Source organism: Telopea speciosissima, chromosome 2, assembly GCF_018873765.1.
Source record: "Telopea speciosissima isolate NSW1024214 ecotype Mountain lineage chromosome 2, Tspe_v1, whole genome shotgun sequence".
NCBI classification, from domain to species: domain Eukaryota; kingdom Viridiplantae; phylum Streptophyta; class Magnoliopsida; order Proteales; family Proteaceae; genus Telopea; species Telopea speciosissima.
Genome location: NC_057917.1, coordinates 10,147,370 through 10,159,890, shown reverse-complemented (window position 1 = coordinate 10,159,890; position 12,521 = coordinate 10,147,370). Strand labels below are relative to the sequence as shown.

Below are 12,521 nucleotides of genomic sequence, written 5' to 3'. Positions count from 1 at the left end.
GGCGGATCCTCGAGCGGATTCAGTTTGAGTAAGTCCGTTTGTGACTCTGATGCTGCTATCAAGGCCCAAACTTCAAGGAAAGTGGCGGGGCTTTGGCCCACACTTCCAAGATTTCAAGGGGGTACTTTTAGTAATATTTTAAGTCCAAAGCCATTGGTGTTGGCCAGTGCCACCGTGGCATTGCCCCCTGGGTAAGGTCTAAATTGCCCCGGGGTATAAGGGTATATTTGGGTTGTGGGTGTAACACTAAATTCTCCACGACACTTCTAGATTTTGGCTTCATCCAGTCTCAGGCTGATCATTCTTTATTCATTTTATGTCGCAACACTGCATCTGTGTTTATCATCCTCTATGTTGATGACATTGTGATCACCGGCTCTAATGCCCCTTTAATTGCTGATGTCAAAGCTTTTCTTAGTCGGCAATTTCACATCAAGGATCTCCCCCTTGAAATATTTTTTGGGCATTGAAGTTGCCTGCTCCTCTGCTGACATATACTTATCCCAACACAAGTACATCCTCGACATATTGGTTGATTGTGGAATGACAGGGACTCGCCCCTCTGATATACTGATGGAATAAAATCTTCGCTTGACTGACTCCAATGGTGATTTATTACCGGATCCTTCTATTTATCGTCGTCTTGTTGAGCATCTGATTTATCTGACTGTCACATGACTTGATATTGTTCATACGGTCGATATCCTTAGCCAGTTCATGCACTAGCCACGCCAACCTCATTTGGATGCCGCCCACCGTCTGTTACGCTATCTAAAGGGTACCCCAGGGCAGGGCATTTTTTCTCCTCTTCTAGTTCACTGGAATTGTCAAGCTATTGTGACTCAGATTGGGCCATTTACCCCATGACTCGGCGTTCGATAACTGGCTATTGCATATTTCTTGGTTCAAGTCCAATCTCTTAGAAGACCAAGAAACAAACCACAGTGTCCCGATCCTCTGCCGAGACTGAATACCAAGCCATGGGTGTTGCTACTTGTGAGCTCACCTGGGTCACTTCTCTCTTATGTGACCTCGGTCTTGCTCCTATTACACCAATACCATTATATTGTGATAACCAGGTTGCTCTCCACATCGCCTCCAATCCCGTCTTTCATGAACGCACTAAACACATCAAAATTGATTGCCATGTTGTTTGTGAGAAGCTTCAACAAGGATTGTTACAACCAACCAAGGTCGCTAGTTCGAACCAGATCGTTGATTTATTCACTAAATCCCTTAGTCGTGAGCAGTTTCAACTACTATGTTCCAAGCTGGGTGTTTGTAACCTCCACGCTCCACCATGAAGGGGAGTCTTACCATACACATCTTCACCAGATTAGGATAGATTTTATCTTGTGCATAATCATAGGAGATTGATTTTATCTTGTGCATAATCATAGGAGATTCATAGAGTTAATTTAGCCTTGTAATCTTATCTCTTCATACTTGTATCTTCTATATAATGATACACAGAATACGATCAATAGCGTTTCTTCAAAACGCTTATGGTCCTAGTCGGTAGTGAAGATGCCCACCACTCGCCTGACCTCTTCCTTATCCTCTATTTTATATTATAAGAACTTCAGGAGCCTTCTTTTTTTTCCTTCGCGATTCCCTGGATTCCTCGTCGATTCTTGCCCACGTTCTTTTTCTTTTCTTTGGAGCGTCTCACTTTGAATGAAATGCATTCTTTTTGATACAGTAGGGTACACTGAACACCAACCCAATCTCGATTACTTAAAAAGCAAGAAAGAAGCACTTGACTCACCATAGAAAAGATCGAAAGAGATTCGAACGCCCATTGTTTTTTCTAGGCGAGGACTCTTACCCGATCTTGACCTACTACTTATTTATCGTAGTATGTAATTCGACCTCTCCATCCACCGCCCTTGCACAAGCTTTTAGATCAAAGTAAGCCATTTTTGGCCAAACACTCTTGGATTTATCTACTTAACATGCCATTATTCATCTCTTCTCCTTTTTGCCGTCGATTCTCGAAAAATGTTCAAATGGTCAAAAGGAGCATACTGACACTTGGCATTGGCAAAAGCCCGACTTCACGACTCAACTCCTACAGTCGGTTCATGCTTATCGGATTATGACATTCTTTAAATTGTTATGAGTGCTTAATCCATTTTTCTTTTCAACATTACCACCAATAGTAGTTGAGCTTTTTTTTTTTCCCCATTTGATGCAGTAGAAGAAGTAAACATAGGGATTACAGGTAGTATGAAACACACTCTAATTCAAACCTAAAATCTCAACCTAAAGAGTTTCCTCTGAGTTGTTGAGTTTTCTAAATTTGGTTACAGAAACAGAAAAACCTTAATACTCATATGGACATTAGAAAGAGAAAAAAAGAGAAGCATACACACATACAGGAGTTGGGATTAGTGTTTCACATCTAGTGAGCCGAAGCCTTGTTGTTTGTCATTATCGTCTTGAATTCTTCAAAATTGACATTTCCATCGCCATCGGCATCGACAGAGCTGATCATCTTGGAGCAATCTTGGATGGAACACTTCCCCCTCAAGCTCTTCAACACCATATGAAGCTTATTTACCGATATCAATCCGTTCTGATCCCAATTGTACATATCAAAAGCATCTTTCAGCTCTTTCATTCCATTACCAGTGTTCGAATCACCGTTGGAACTTCCATGGTGGAAATCAGAAAATTCTTTGAGATCGATGTAGCCATCTCCATCGGTGTCGATCTCTTTCATCATGCGGTGGATTTCCTCCGGAGAAGTTTCAGAGCCTAGGGCATTGAGAATGTTGCCAAGCTCTATGGATAAGATCTTTCCGTCACCATTCACATTAAATTGATTGAATACCCTTTCAAGCTCTTCCATGTCCTCCAGATAAACTGAAGATTTGAGACTAGGGCTTTCAGAAGTCATGGCTAATGCCTTTGCTTCATATTCTACTGTGAGTTTGAAGGCGCCAGCCAACGCTTGCGAGAAAGAAGAAGATGATGAAGATGATGATATAGGGTTGTTTGATTTCAATCTTAGCGGAGGATGATGAAGAAGAGAAAGAAGAGGAAAGAGGATCGATTTAGGTTGTTTGATTTCAATAAGGGTATTTTTGCCATTTCCTCATTTATGGCCTGATGACATCAGCACTTGACCTATTGACTCTAACGAAACATGTATTCTGTTCGTTTTATAGGTCTATTAGCGGGGTTTTAAAAAACTTAGGGGCTACATGATAGGTAAACAAACCTCAGGGGGTCTACAAGATGTTTACTCTTAAAACTTAATTACTAGCACTCTAGACACCTCATTAAGTGTTGCTAGGTGGGTAGCCTTAAAAATGCCACCACTTATAATCTCATACATGATGCTACCACCTGGCCTCCATTAATCCCATGTTATGTTAATACAATTAATCCCCATTTACTCTAATAAATCTGATGCAATCTCTCGATAGGATACTTGAACAAACGGATTGGGAGAGTGAGCACAACTCAATAACAAAGAGGTTCTCTTCTAGGATGCAAATCAACTCTATTGGTGGCCTACAACTCTTCTAGGATGTAGGTGAAGAACAAAACTACTACTCTTCTAGGAAAGAGAAAAACTTCTTCTAGGGTTTCTTGGTTGAACTCTTCAAGGTTTACAAGAGAGAATTCATCATGGTTCTAACAAAATGCACAAAGCAATTTTCATTCAACAAAATTCTAGTCTATTACAAATAAAATAAGTAGACCTTTTATAGGCAAATACATGAAACCTAAAAGTTACTACAATATCTCAACCATTCATTCTAATTGAGATCCTAGGATTGAGATTGATTCTTGAAAAAAGAAAAGAAAACAAATTAAATGCATATTACATTGGTCTACTTAAAATATGAAAGTTCCTATGCATGTATCCTTTCTAGTTCATGTATCTTTAATTCCCATGTGTTGGGGTCTTCAATAGAAGAAGATTCATTGCTTTGGTGAGAATCTCCATATCTCCACTTATGAAGTTGAAAGAGCAAGAAGCAAATTCGGATTCCCCACTCAGCTTTGACACACTTTACTAAAATGTCCATAACTCATTGCAGCAAAAAGCAAATCATGCACCATTTTTTTTGTTGGAAAGTAGACTTTCAGATCTTTCCACCCATATAAGGTTCATGGTCTAATTCCTTCAGAATTGCCACAGGTATCATCATGAATTTGACCCAAAATTGTTGACTGCAATTGTTGTTAATTAATGGGATGGGCCCTACTTGCGTGAGCTCAACTTGCCTGAGACTTAAGATGTACTTGGGCCATTTTTGATTGAATTCTTTGGATCTTCTAAGAGTTTGGATATGGTCAATTTGAATAGAGAGTTGGTTAGACCACATGGGTATGGGCATGGCCTGCATCAAAATCACTCCTTAACCCATTAATTCATTAACACACTGTTCACTTTGTGTGTATATATACAGACACACACACACGCACACACTATTCACATAGTAAATGATGTAAATAAAACTATATATAACCTTACATTATATAAAACATGCATATGATGTACTATTCACATAGTGTATAATATATAAAAATGAAACCATATACTATGCACTATATGTATACATTAATGTATTATATCAAACTATCACAACATGAATAATAATAAAATAATATACATGGCATTATAATTATAAAAATTTATATCTCACATTAAAATAATAAAAACAACATATAACACATTAATTCAAAAGCCAACGCATTCGACCATGAGAATAATTACAATCATGTCATTGCACACTAAATGACAATATAATACAAACAATAACCATAACCATCCAAAATAATATTACAATAATCATGTGACAAATGCGGGGTGTTACATTTATGGTTCATTTCTCTTTGTTTAATATGTATTCTCTCCAAATACTTATTTCTTGTTGATTTGAATTGGACAGGAATGAAGAAGCATTAGTAAAATCAGTTGTTACAAAAGTTTCCAATGAATTGGAAAAAGATTCCCTGATTGTTCCTGATGACCTACTTGGAATCCAATCTCATGTAGAAAAAGTGAGAGACTTATTAAACATTAAACCACATGATGTGAAGATTGTGGGAGTGTGGGGGCTAGGTGGGATTGGCAAGACAACTATCGCCAAGGTTGTCTACAATGAAATTTCACATCACTTTGAAGGATGTAGTTTTCTTGAAAATGTTCGAGAGACTTCACTTATCTCACCTACCCGTTTGCAAGAGCAGCTTCTCCATGATGTATTGAAAGGAGCAAAATTCGACTTCCCTAATGAAGGCAGAGGAATTAAAATGATCAAAGAAAGACTTCGTAGTAAGAAAGTTCTTATTGTTCTTGATGATGTAAATGAAAATTTTTAATTAGATGCATTAGTCGGGGAGCGTGATTGGCTTGGTTCGGGAAGTAGGATTATAATCACAACAAGAGATGAGAGTATCTTTGTTCATTATAAAGTGGATGGGAAATATGAGCCCCCTGAAATGGATCCAAATCAATCTCTTCAACTATTTTCCAGGTGTGCCTTCAAAAAGGACCAAAAACAGGAGGAGTATCTAGATCTCTCAAGTGACATAGTTAAGAAAACTGGAGGGCTTCCCTTGGCTCTTAAAGTTATAGGTTCATCTTTATTAGACAAGGAAAAATCAGAATGGCAAGAAACACTGGAGATGTTGCATAATCATTCTCTTGATGATAAAATTTTGGAAAAGTTGAAAATAAGTTATGATGGGTTAAATGATTTCGAGAAAGAAATATTTCTTGATATCGCATGCTTTTTCAATGGAATGGATAAAAATATTGCATGTTTGATATGGAATCAGAAACAGCGTAAGTTTTACCCTATCAAAGGAATTAAGGTTCTCTGCCAAAGGTCTTTGGTGAAGATTGGTGAAAATAATGAACTAAAGATGCATGATCTACTTAGAGATCTTGGAAAAGAAATCATTCGTAGAGAAAACCTCAAGGTGCCCGGAAAGCGTAGTAGGGTGTGGTCTCACGAGGAAGTCTTGCATATATTGGAGAAAGAAAAGGTACGTTCTCTACAAATGGTCAGTACACCTTATTTTATGCTTCCAATTATAGCTAATGTTTTTAAGCATAAGCAAACCATATATTTTCACTGAAAGCAGTAGCCATTAAGAGAGAAAGTTTGATAGTCGTAATACCTATAACACATATGTTCATTCTTTAAGGTTTCATAAATTTGATATATGAATATTGTCTCTCTTTTTTTAAAAAAACTGAAATGTCATAAGAGGTTGGTGAACTTGTTGCCGCACATTATAGAGTATCATGCACTCATTATTCAATGCTGAAGTTTCAGCCCAGTATGAGCATATAAATAAAACATTGTTTAAAGTAACAACTACAAAAAATGCCACAGACCTTCATTGTCTAATAAAAAGTCAGTGGTATTTTTGCATTTTTTTTTTCCACCTCTGATGCACTTTGGGTTAAAATTTCACGAATAAGATTGGTGGGGGGTGCTTTAGAATGTTAACTTTGGCCCAATGTTTGACAAGTGATCCATAGAGCACAGGATTTGACCAAACACAGTGAACATGAGAAATTTTTGGGTTCTTATTTAAAGTTCTTTGTTTTAGGGAACGGATAAAGTTGAAGGGCTCTGCATTGACTTCGGAGGTAGTTCAAGTAACCAATGCTATTTGAAGAGCGAAGGATTTACTAAAATGAGTGAACTTAAGTTACTCCAAATTGATTATGCACACTTTGCTCCAGACTCCGTGCTTTCTTTTTCGGAACTGATATGGTTGAGATGGAAAGGATGCCCTCTGGAATTTACGCTAACAAATTTTCATCCAATGAACCTGGTTGTTCTTGATCTGTCGTATAGTTTTGTTACAAGTCACTGGAGAGGTTGGGAGCACATTAACGTCTCTAAGAAATTTCTTTCTCCTTTTTTTTGATGTCATCAATCATAAACTTCTTTAAAAACAAAATCTCTGATAAGTTATTGCTCTTTTTTTGCATGCAGGTGGCAAAGAATCTAAAAGTTCTGAATCTGACAGGGTGTCAACACCTATTACAGACTCCTAAACTCGCAAATTATCGCTTGGAAGTCTTGATTCTTCAAAACTGTGAAAATTTGGCTGAAACTGACGAATCTATCTGTGATCTTGAGAAGCTACTCACATTGAATATGATGGGATGCATGGAACTAAGGAATCTCCCATATGGCATTGGGGGTTTGAGTTCTATCAAAGACTTCAACTTACATCTATGCAAAAGACTTGAAAAGTTACCGGATTCCGTACATCTTTTGGAAAACCTGGAGACTTTTGATGCCAGCTTCTGTGGTATCAAGGATGAGGGAATTCCGGATGCCATAGGGTGGCTATCCTCTTTGAAAATCTTGAGACTAGGTGGAAACAATTTCCAAAGCCTACCCGTGACAGTTTCTAGCTTTCCTGTGCTCCAAACACTTGATTTACGGTTCTGCAATGAACTAGAATCACTCCCAGAACTTCCTTCTAGTTTGAAATATTTTAATGCTATGAGATGCATATCTTTGAAATCACTCCCAAGGCTTTCAAACCTGACAAATTTAGAGGTACTGTGCCTTGATGATTGTGAGAATCTGGTGGAGATACCAGCATTGGTAGGGTTGAGAAATTTAGAGAGATTAAAGCTTGATAATTGTCGGAGCTTAGCAGAGATTGAAGGCCTCCAAGGGTTGGACTCCCTAGTTCTGTTGACAATGATGAACTGCAGATCATTAAGAAAAATAGGGAAAATATCCGGCTTGAGAAAACTGAAGGAATTAAGACTAGAGGGTTACTCAATGTTGTCTGAGATTGAGGGCCTTGAGGGACTCGATTCTTTGGAGCTGTTGACAACAAAGGACTGTGGATCATTATGGAAAATCGGGAAAATATCTAACTTAAAAAAACTGAAGGAATTAAGACTCAAGGATCATTCAATGTTATCTGAGATTGAGGGCCTTGAGGGACTGGACTCCCTGGAGCTGTTGACGATGGAAAACTGTAAATCATTAAGGCAAATTGGGAAACTATCCAGCTTGAGAAAACTGAAGAAATTAAGTGTCATGGACAACCCAATGTTATCAACAATTGAGGGCCTTGAGGGACTGGAATCCCTGGAGCTGTTGAGGATGGAAAACTGTAAATCATTACGGAAAAGTTGGAAACTATCCAGCTTGGGAGAACTGAAGGAATTCAGTCTCATGGATAACTACTCAATATTATCAACAATTGAGGGCTTTGAGGGACTGGAACTAGAGGAATTGACAATACGGTATACCATGGAATTACATAAAATGCCGAAATTGTCTTTCTTAAAAGACCTAAGGGTAGTAGTAATAGAGCACTGCCGAAATTTAGTCGAGATTGAGGGCCTTGTGGGATTGGATTCCCTGGAGCTGTTGAGAATAGCGGGTTGTGCATCATTAATACAAATATCAGAACTGTTTGACTTGAAAAAACTAAGGGAATTAGAAATCCTGGGCTGTGACAAATTATGTTGGATAGTAGGCCTCGGGAATTTGACATCTTTGGAACTAATGAACCTGTGTTGTTGTCCATCGATGGAAAAATTACCAGATCTCTCCAACTTGAGAAACTTAAATCATTTAGAAACTAGCTGGTGCAAGAAACTAACGGAGATTCAAAGCCTCGATAGATTGGAATCCTTAGAGTTCTTGGACCTTTCGAATTGCTCGTCTATGGAAAGATTACCAGATCTCTCCAACTTGAGAAACTTGAAGCATTTAGAAGCTAGCAGTTGCAAGAAACTAACGGAGATTCAAGGCCTCGACAGATTGGAATCCTTAGAGTTCTCGGACCTTTCGAATTGCTCGTCTATGGAAAGATTACCAGATCTCTCCAACTTGAGAAACTTGAAGCATTTAAAAGCTAGCTGGTGCAAGAAACTAACGGAGATTCAAGGCCTCGATAGATTGGAATCCTTAGAGTTCTTGGACCTTTCGAATTGCTTGTCTATGGAAAGATTACCAGATCTCTCCAACTTGAGAAACTTGAAGCATTTAAAAGCTAGCTGGGTCAAGAAACTAATGGAGATTCAAGGCCTCGATAGATTGAAATCCTTAGAGTTCTTGGACCTTTCGAATTGCTCGTCCAAGAAACTAACGGAGATTCAAGGCCTCGATAGATTGGAATCCTTAGAGTTCTTGGACCTTTCGAATTGCTCATCTATGGAAAGATTACCAGATCTCTCCAACTTGAGAAACTTGAAGCATTTAGAAGCTAGCTGGTGTAAGAAACTAACGGAGATTCAAGGCCTCGATAGATTGGAATCCTTAAAGTTCTTGGACCTTTCGAATTGCTCGTCTATGGAAAGATTACCAGATCTCTCCAACTTGAGAAACTTGAAGCATTTAGAAGCTAGCTGGTGCAAGAAACTAACGGAGATTCAAGGCCTCGATAGATTGGAATCCTTAAAGTTCTTGGACCTTTCGAATTGCTCGTCTATGGAAAGATTACCAGATCTCTCCAACTTGAGAAACTTGAAGCATTTAAAAGCTAGATGCTGCAAGAAACTAAAGGAGATTCAAGGCCTCGATAGATTGGAATCCTTAGAGTTCTTGGACCTTACGAATTGCTCGTCTATGGAAAGATTACCAGATCTCTCCAACTTGAGAAACTTGAAGCATTTAAAAGCTAGCTGGTGCAAGAAACTAACGGAGATTCAAGGCCTCGATAGATTGGAATCCTTAGAGTCCTTGGACCTTTTGATGTGCTTGTCTATGGAAAGATTACCAGATCTCTCCAACTTGAAAAATTTGGAGGATCTTTCACACACCTTTGCTAGAAGCTAACCAAGATTCAATGCCTCGACAGATGGGATCCTCAGAGTTCTTGGTTGGATTTTAGGTGCAGTATGGGACAGATCTGTCAAATTTGAGTTACTTGAAAAACTGAGAACTTTGACTTGGCAGGAAGAAAAGGAGTCATGTGGGAATCATCATCTCCAAGAGGATTTGAAGTGTCTGCAACCTACGATTGAGATGGGGAAGAACGAGTCTCAGCTTTAGAGAGGAGGGCTCTTGTTCATCTCTGTAAACCAGAGAAATTTGAGCTCTTGAAGATGGAACAAAAGACCAGGGGAAGAAGGGAGCGAAAGTGATCTGGAAACAGAGATTTCTGCTTCAGATGTAGAGCCAAACCAAGAGGGAAAGGGGAGTGATGGGGGAGCTTGAATTTCAGGTTCCAGGTACCTCTCTCTTCACCTTTGTTCTTTGCAACTCTATCTTCATGCTATTCTAATTGTGATGATTCATTTATCCCAAAAAAATATATATATTTGTGATGATTCACATTGGTTTTTCTTTTAATTTTTTCATTTACTATGGTAGATAATATGAATTAATCCTAACAGCATGAGGGGTATTGTGTATTTAACGAAATCAGAGTCCACTCTACTTGGAGGTTTTTTGATTTGGAGGACAGCGACTGGAAGAAACCCATTGACACAGAGCCCACATTCGTTCAGTTGGCTGCCCAAGTGACATTCCTGAAATACAACCTCTGTTCATATCATACGATCTACAGGTAAAAAATCAATCAAAGCTCGCTCTATACATATAATGACTCCTCTCACAACAAGCCTGAGTAGATCCTTTTTTTTTATTTTTTCTTGTGCATATGGGAGCGAGCTTCAATTTTAGTTGTAACCACATTGGTTACAAGAACTGTAACCATGGCACTCATTCTGTTTCATGGAAACTAAGATGGGGCTGAAAATTTGTTGACATATAGATCCCAACATGGTTCTAAGTATCAGTATCGGGCGATATGTACCGGTTTTGCTAGTCATCCATACTGTATCGGTAGCATGATGCAGACAAGGGGTAAAATGGTTATAAAACTCATTTTTTAAGGAGATTCAGGGGTAATTTTGTTCAATACAGCCGATCCAGTACAATACCCTTTTTGCAGGTTATCGATACCTGTTCCGATACCGTGCACTAACCATGGATCCCAAGATCCCCTATTCACATGTCAAGTTTCAGCCCAAGCAAAGTTTGCCACATTGCAAAACAAAATTCAGGACTACAGTAGGGTACATGGATATAAACAATAAGGTATATAGATGGAAAGTAAATGTTGAATTTGTGGCTGAAATTTGACACATGGTTAAGCTAGAAATTTTTTTACATCCGATGGTCAAATTTGTCATTTCATTCTTCCATGTAGCAAAATATTTATGGTTAAAAATTCCCTATATGTGAAGCTTTTCAGCTGTTCGACGCATGCCTAGAGTTCCAAGCAGCCGTCTAAGCAAACCAACTAGTAAGCCTTATAAAATAGAAGTTCTAATAAAAAACTATTAGAGGCAGAATTAGAGTTCACTCGATATGAAGATTTATAACAGTAGTTTATTTTTATGGACTAATTATAATGCTTCTATTTTTGTATTCTTTATGTACCTGAATGACTCATTATAATCCATAATGCAATCTTTTTGGGATGGTTTGATGTTGAAAAAGAGATTAGGTATGATGTCGACTATTCAGAATATATTTTGTGAATGTGTTAACTGTGATTTCTGAGTTTACTTGTGACTTTTTGTTGAGCAATTTTGTGTTTTATTTTGATTTTGTAGTAGATGGTAGATAGATTTCTGTTTTGTGTTTGTAGGACTTGAACCCACCATATTTGGTACACAAGCCACATGCTCTACCTGTTGAGCTAAGAAGGCAAAGAAGCCAACATATATTTTTTAGTAGATAAGATGTTTTAGCATCCTAGCATGAAGCATGGCGTATGGATTCTTATTATATATGGGTCAGATATGGTTCTACTTCTGAATCCAAGTTGGATCCATGTGAGAATACAGTTTAATGCCTGAAAATTTGGTTTTGGAAGTGGCACATCCAAGCTTTTGCGAATTATGATCATGCATATGTTTGGGGATACGATGTCTTGTATTCCGTTGCTTGGTTTGTGGATTGATTCCAAAGGACTGTTAAGAGGTTGTAGGCTTTGAGGCTTTGAGAATTTGGTCCACTTACACGTTAATCTATTATTGTACTGGGCCAAGGCATTTATGCTTAACTTACCATTCTCTGTGTGCTATTTCTCTGTAAGAATTTGTGTTTGTCACTTTTTTAATTATTATGAGATAGAAACTTAATCATGCCCAGAGTATGCACATGTGTATGTAAAGAGATTTCATCTTTTCTTGTTCCAGGATGAGAAGAAAACCATGCAACCAGTGAAAGGATCAGAGGTGAAAAGAACAAGAAGAGACCATGGAGAAATAGAAAAGAATACGTTCAAGCTATTTGAGAAGCAATGAAATTGGACACCAAGAAGAGACCAGCCTGAAGAATGTTTTCCAATCTCCCTACTTTTTTTCTTTTTTAAATTGTTTCTTGCTTGTCAAACATCAGTTGTGTGCATTGGTGTTCCTATCTAGTTTTATTTCTTGAAGGCGTATGACTGAGCCCTGTTGAATAGATCATTGATAAAATTTACGTGATGGGATCTTCTTTACTCAGTTTAGTACTCCAAATTTCTCTTGATGTTGCTGGATGATA

General features: G+C 38.1%; 2 protein-coding genes across 2 annotated transcripts in view; one reads left to right on the top strand and one right to left on the bottom strand.

Annotated features, from left to right (window-relative positions):
• The window catches only part of LOC122651417 (disease resistance protein RPV1-like), a 150,150-nt gene that overhangs the window by 68,433 nt on the left and 69,196 nt on the right, over positions 1 to 12,521 (top strand). The window contains exon 5 of the mRNA XM_043844798.1: positions 7,593 to 8,043. Coding sequence (XP_043700733.1) covers positions 7,593 to 8,043 — 451 coding nt within the window. The remainder of the gene's footprint in view (positions 1 to 7,592; positions 8,044 to 12,521) is intronic.
• Positions 2,401 to 2,937, bottom strand: LOC122651420 (probable calcium-binding protein CML18). Its single transcript, XM_043844801.1, has one exon. It carries the CDS (start codon positions 2,900 to 2,902, stop codon positions 2,405 to 2,407), a length of 498 nt encoding a protein of 165 aa, XP_043700736.1. The 5' UTR covers positions 2,903 to 2,937; the 3' UTR covers positions 2,401 to 2,404.

Bases quoted from the DNA above. Each gene is read 5' to 3' on its own strand.
- LOC122651420 (XM_043844801.1), bottom strand. From the start codon at position 2,902: ATGACTTCTGAAAGCCCTAGTCTCAAATCTTCAGTTTATCTGGAGGAC.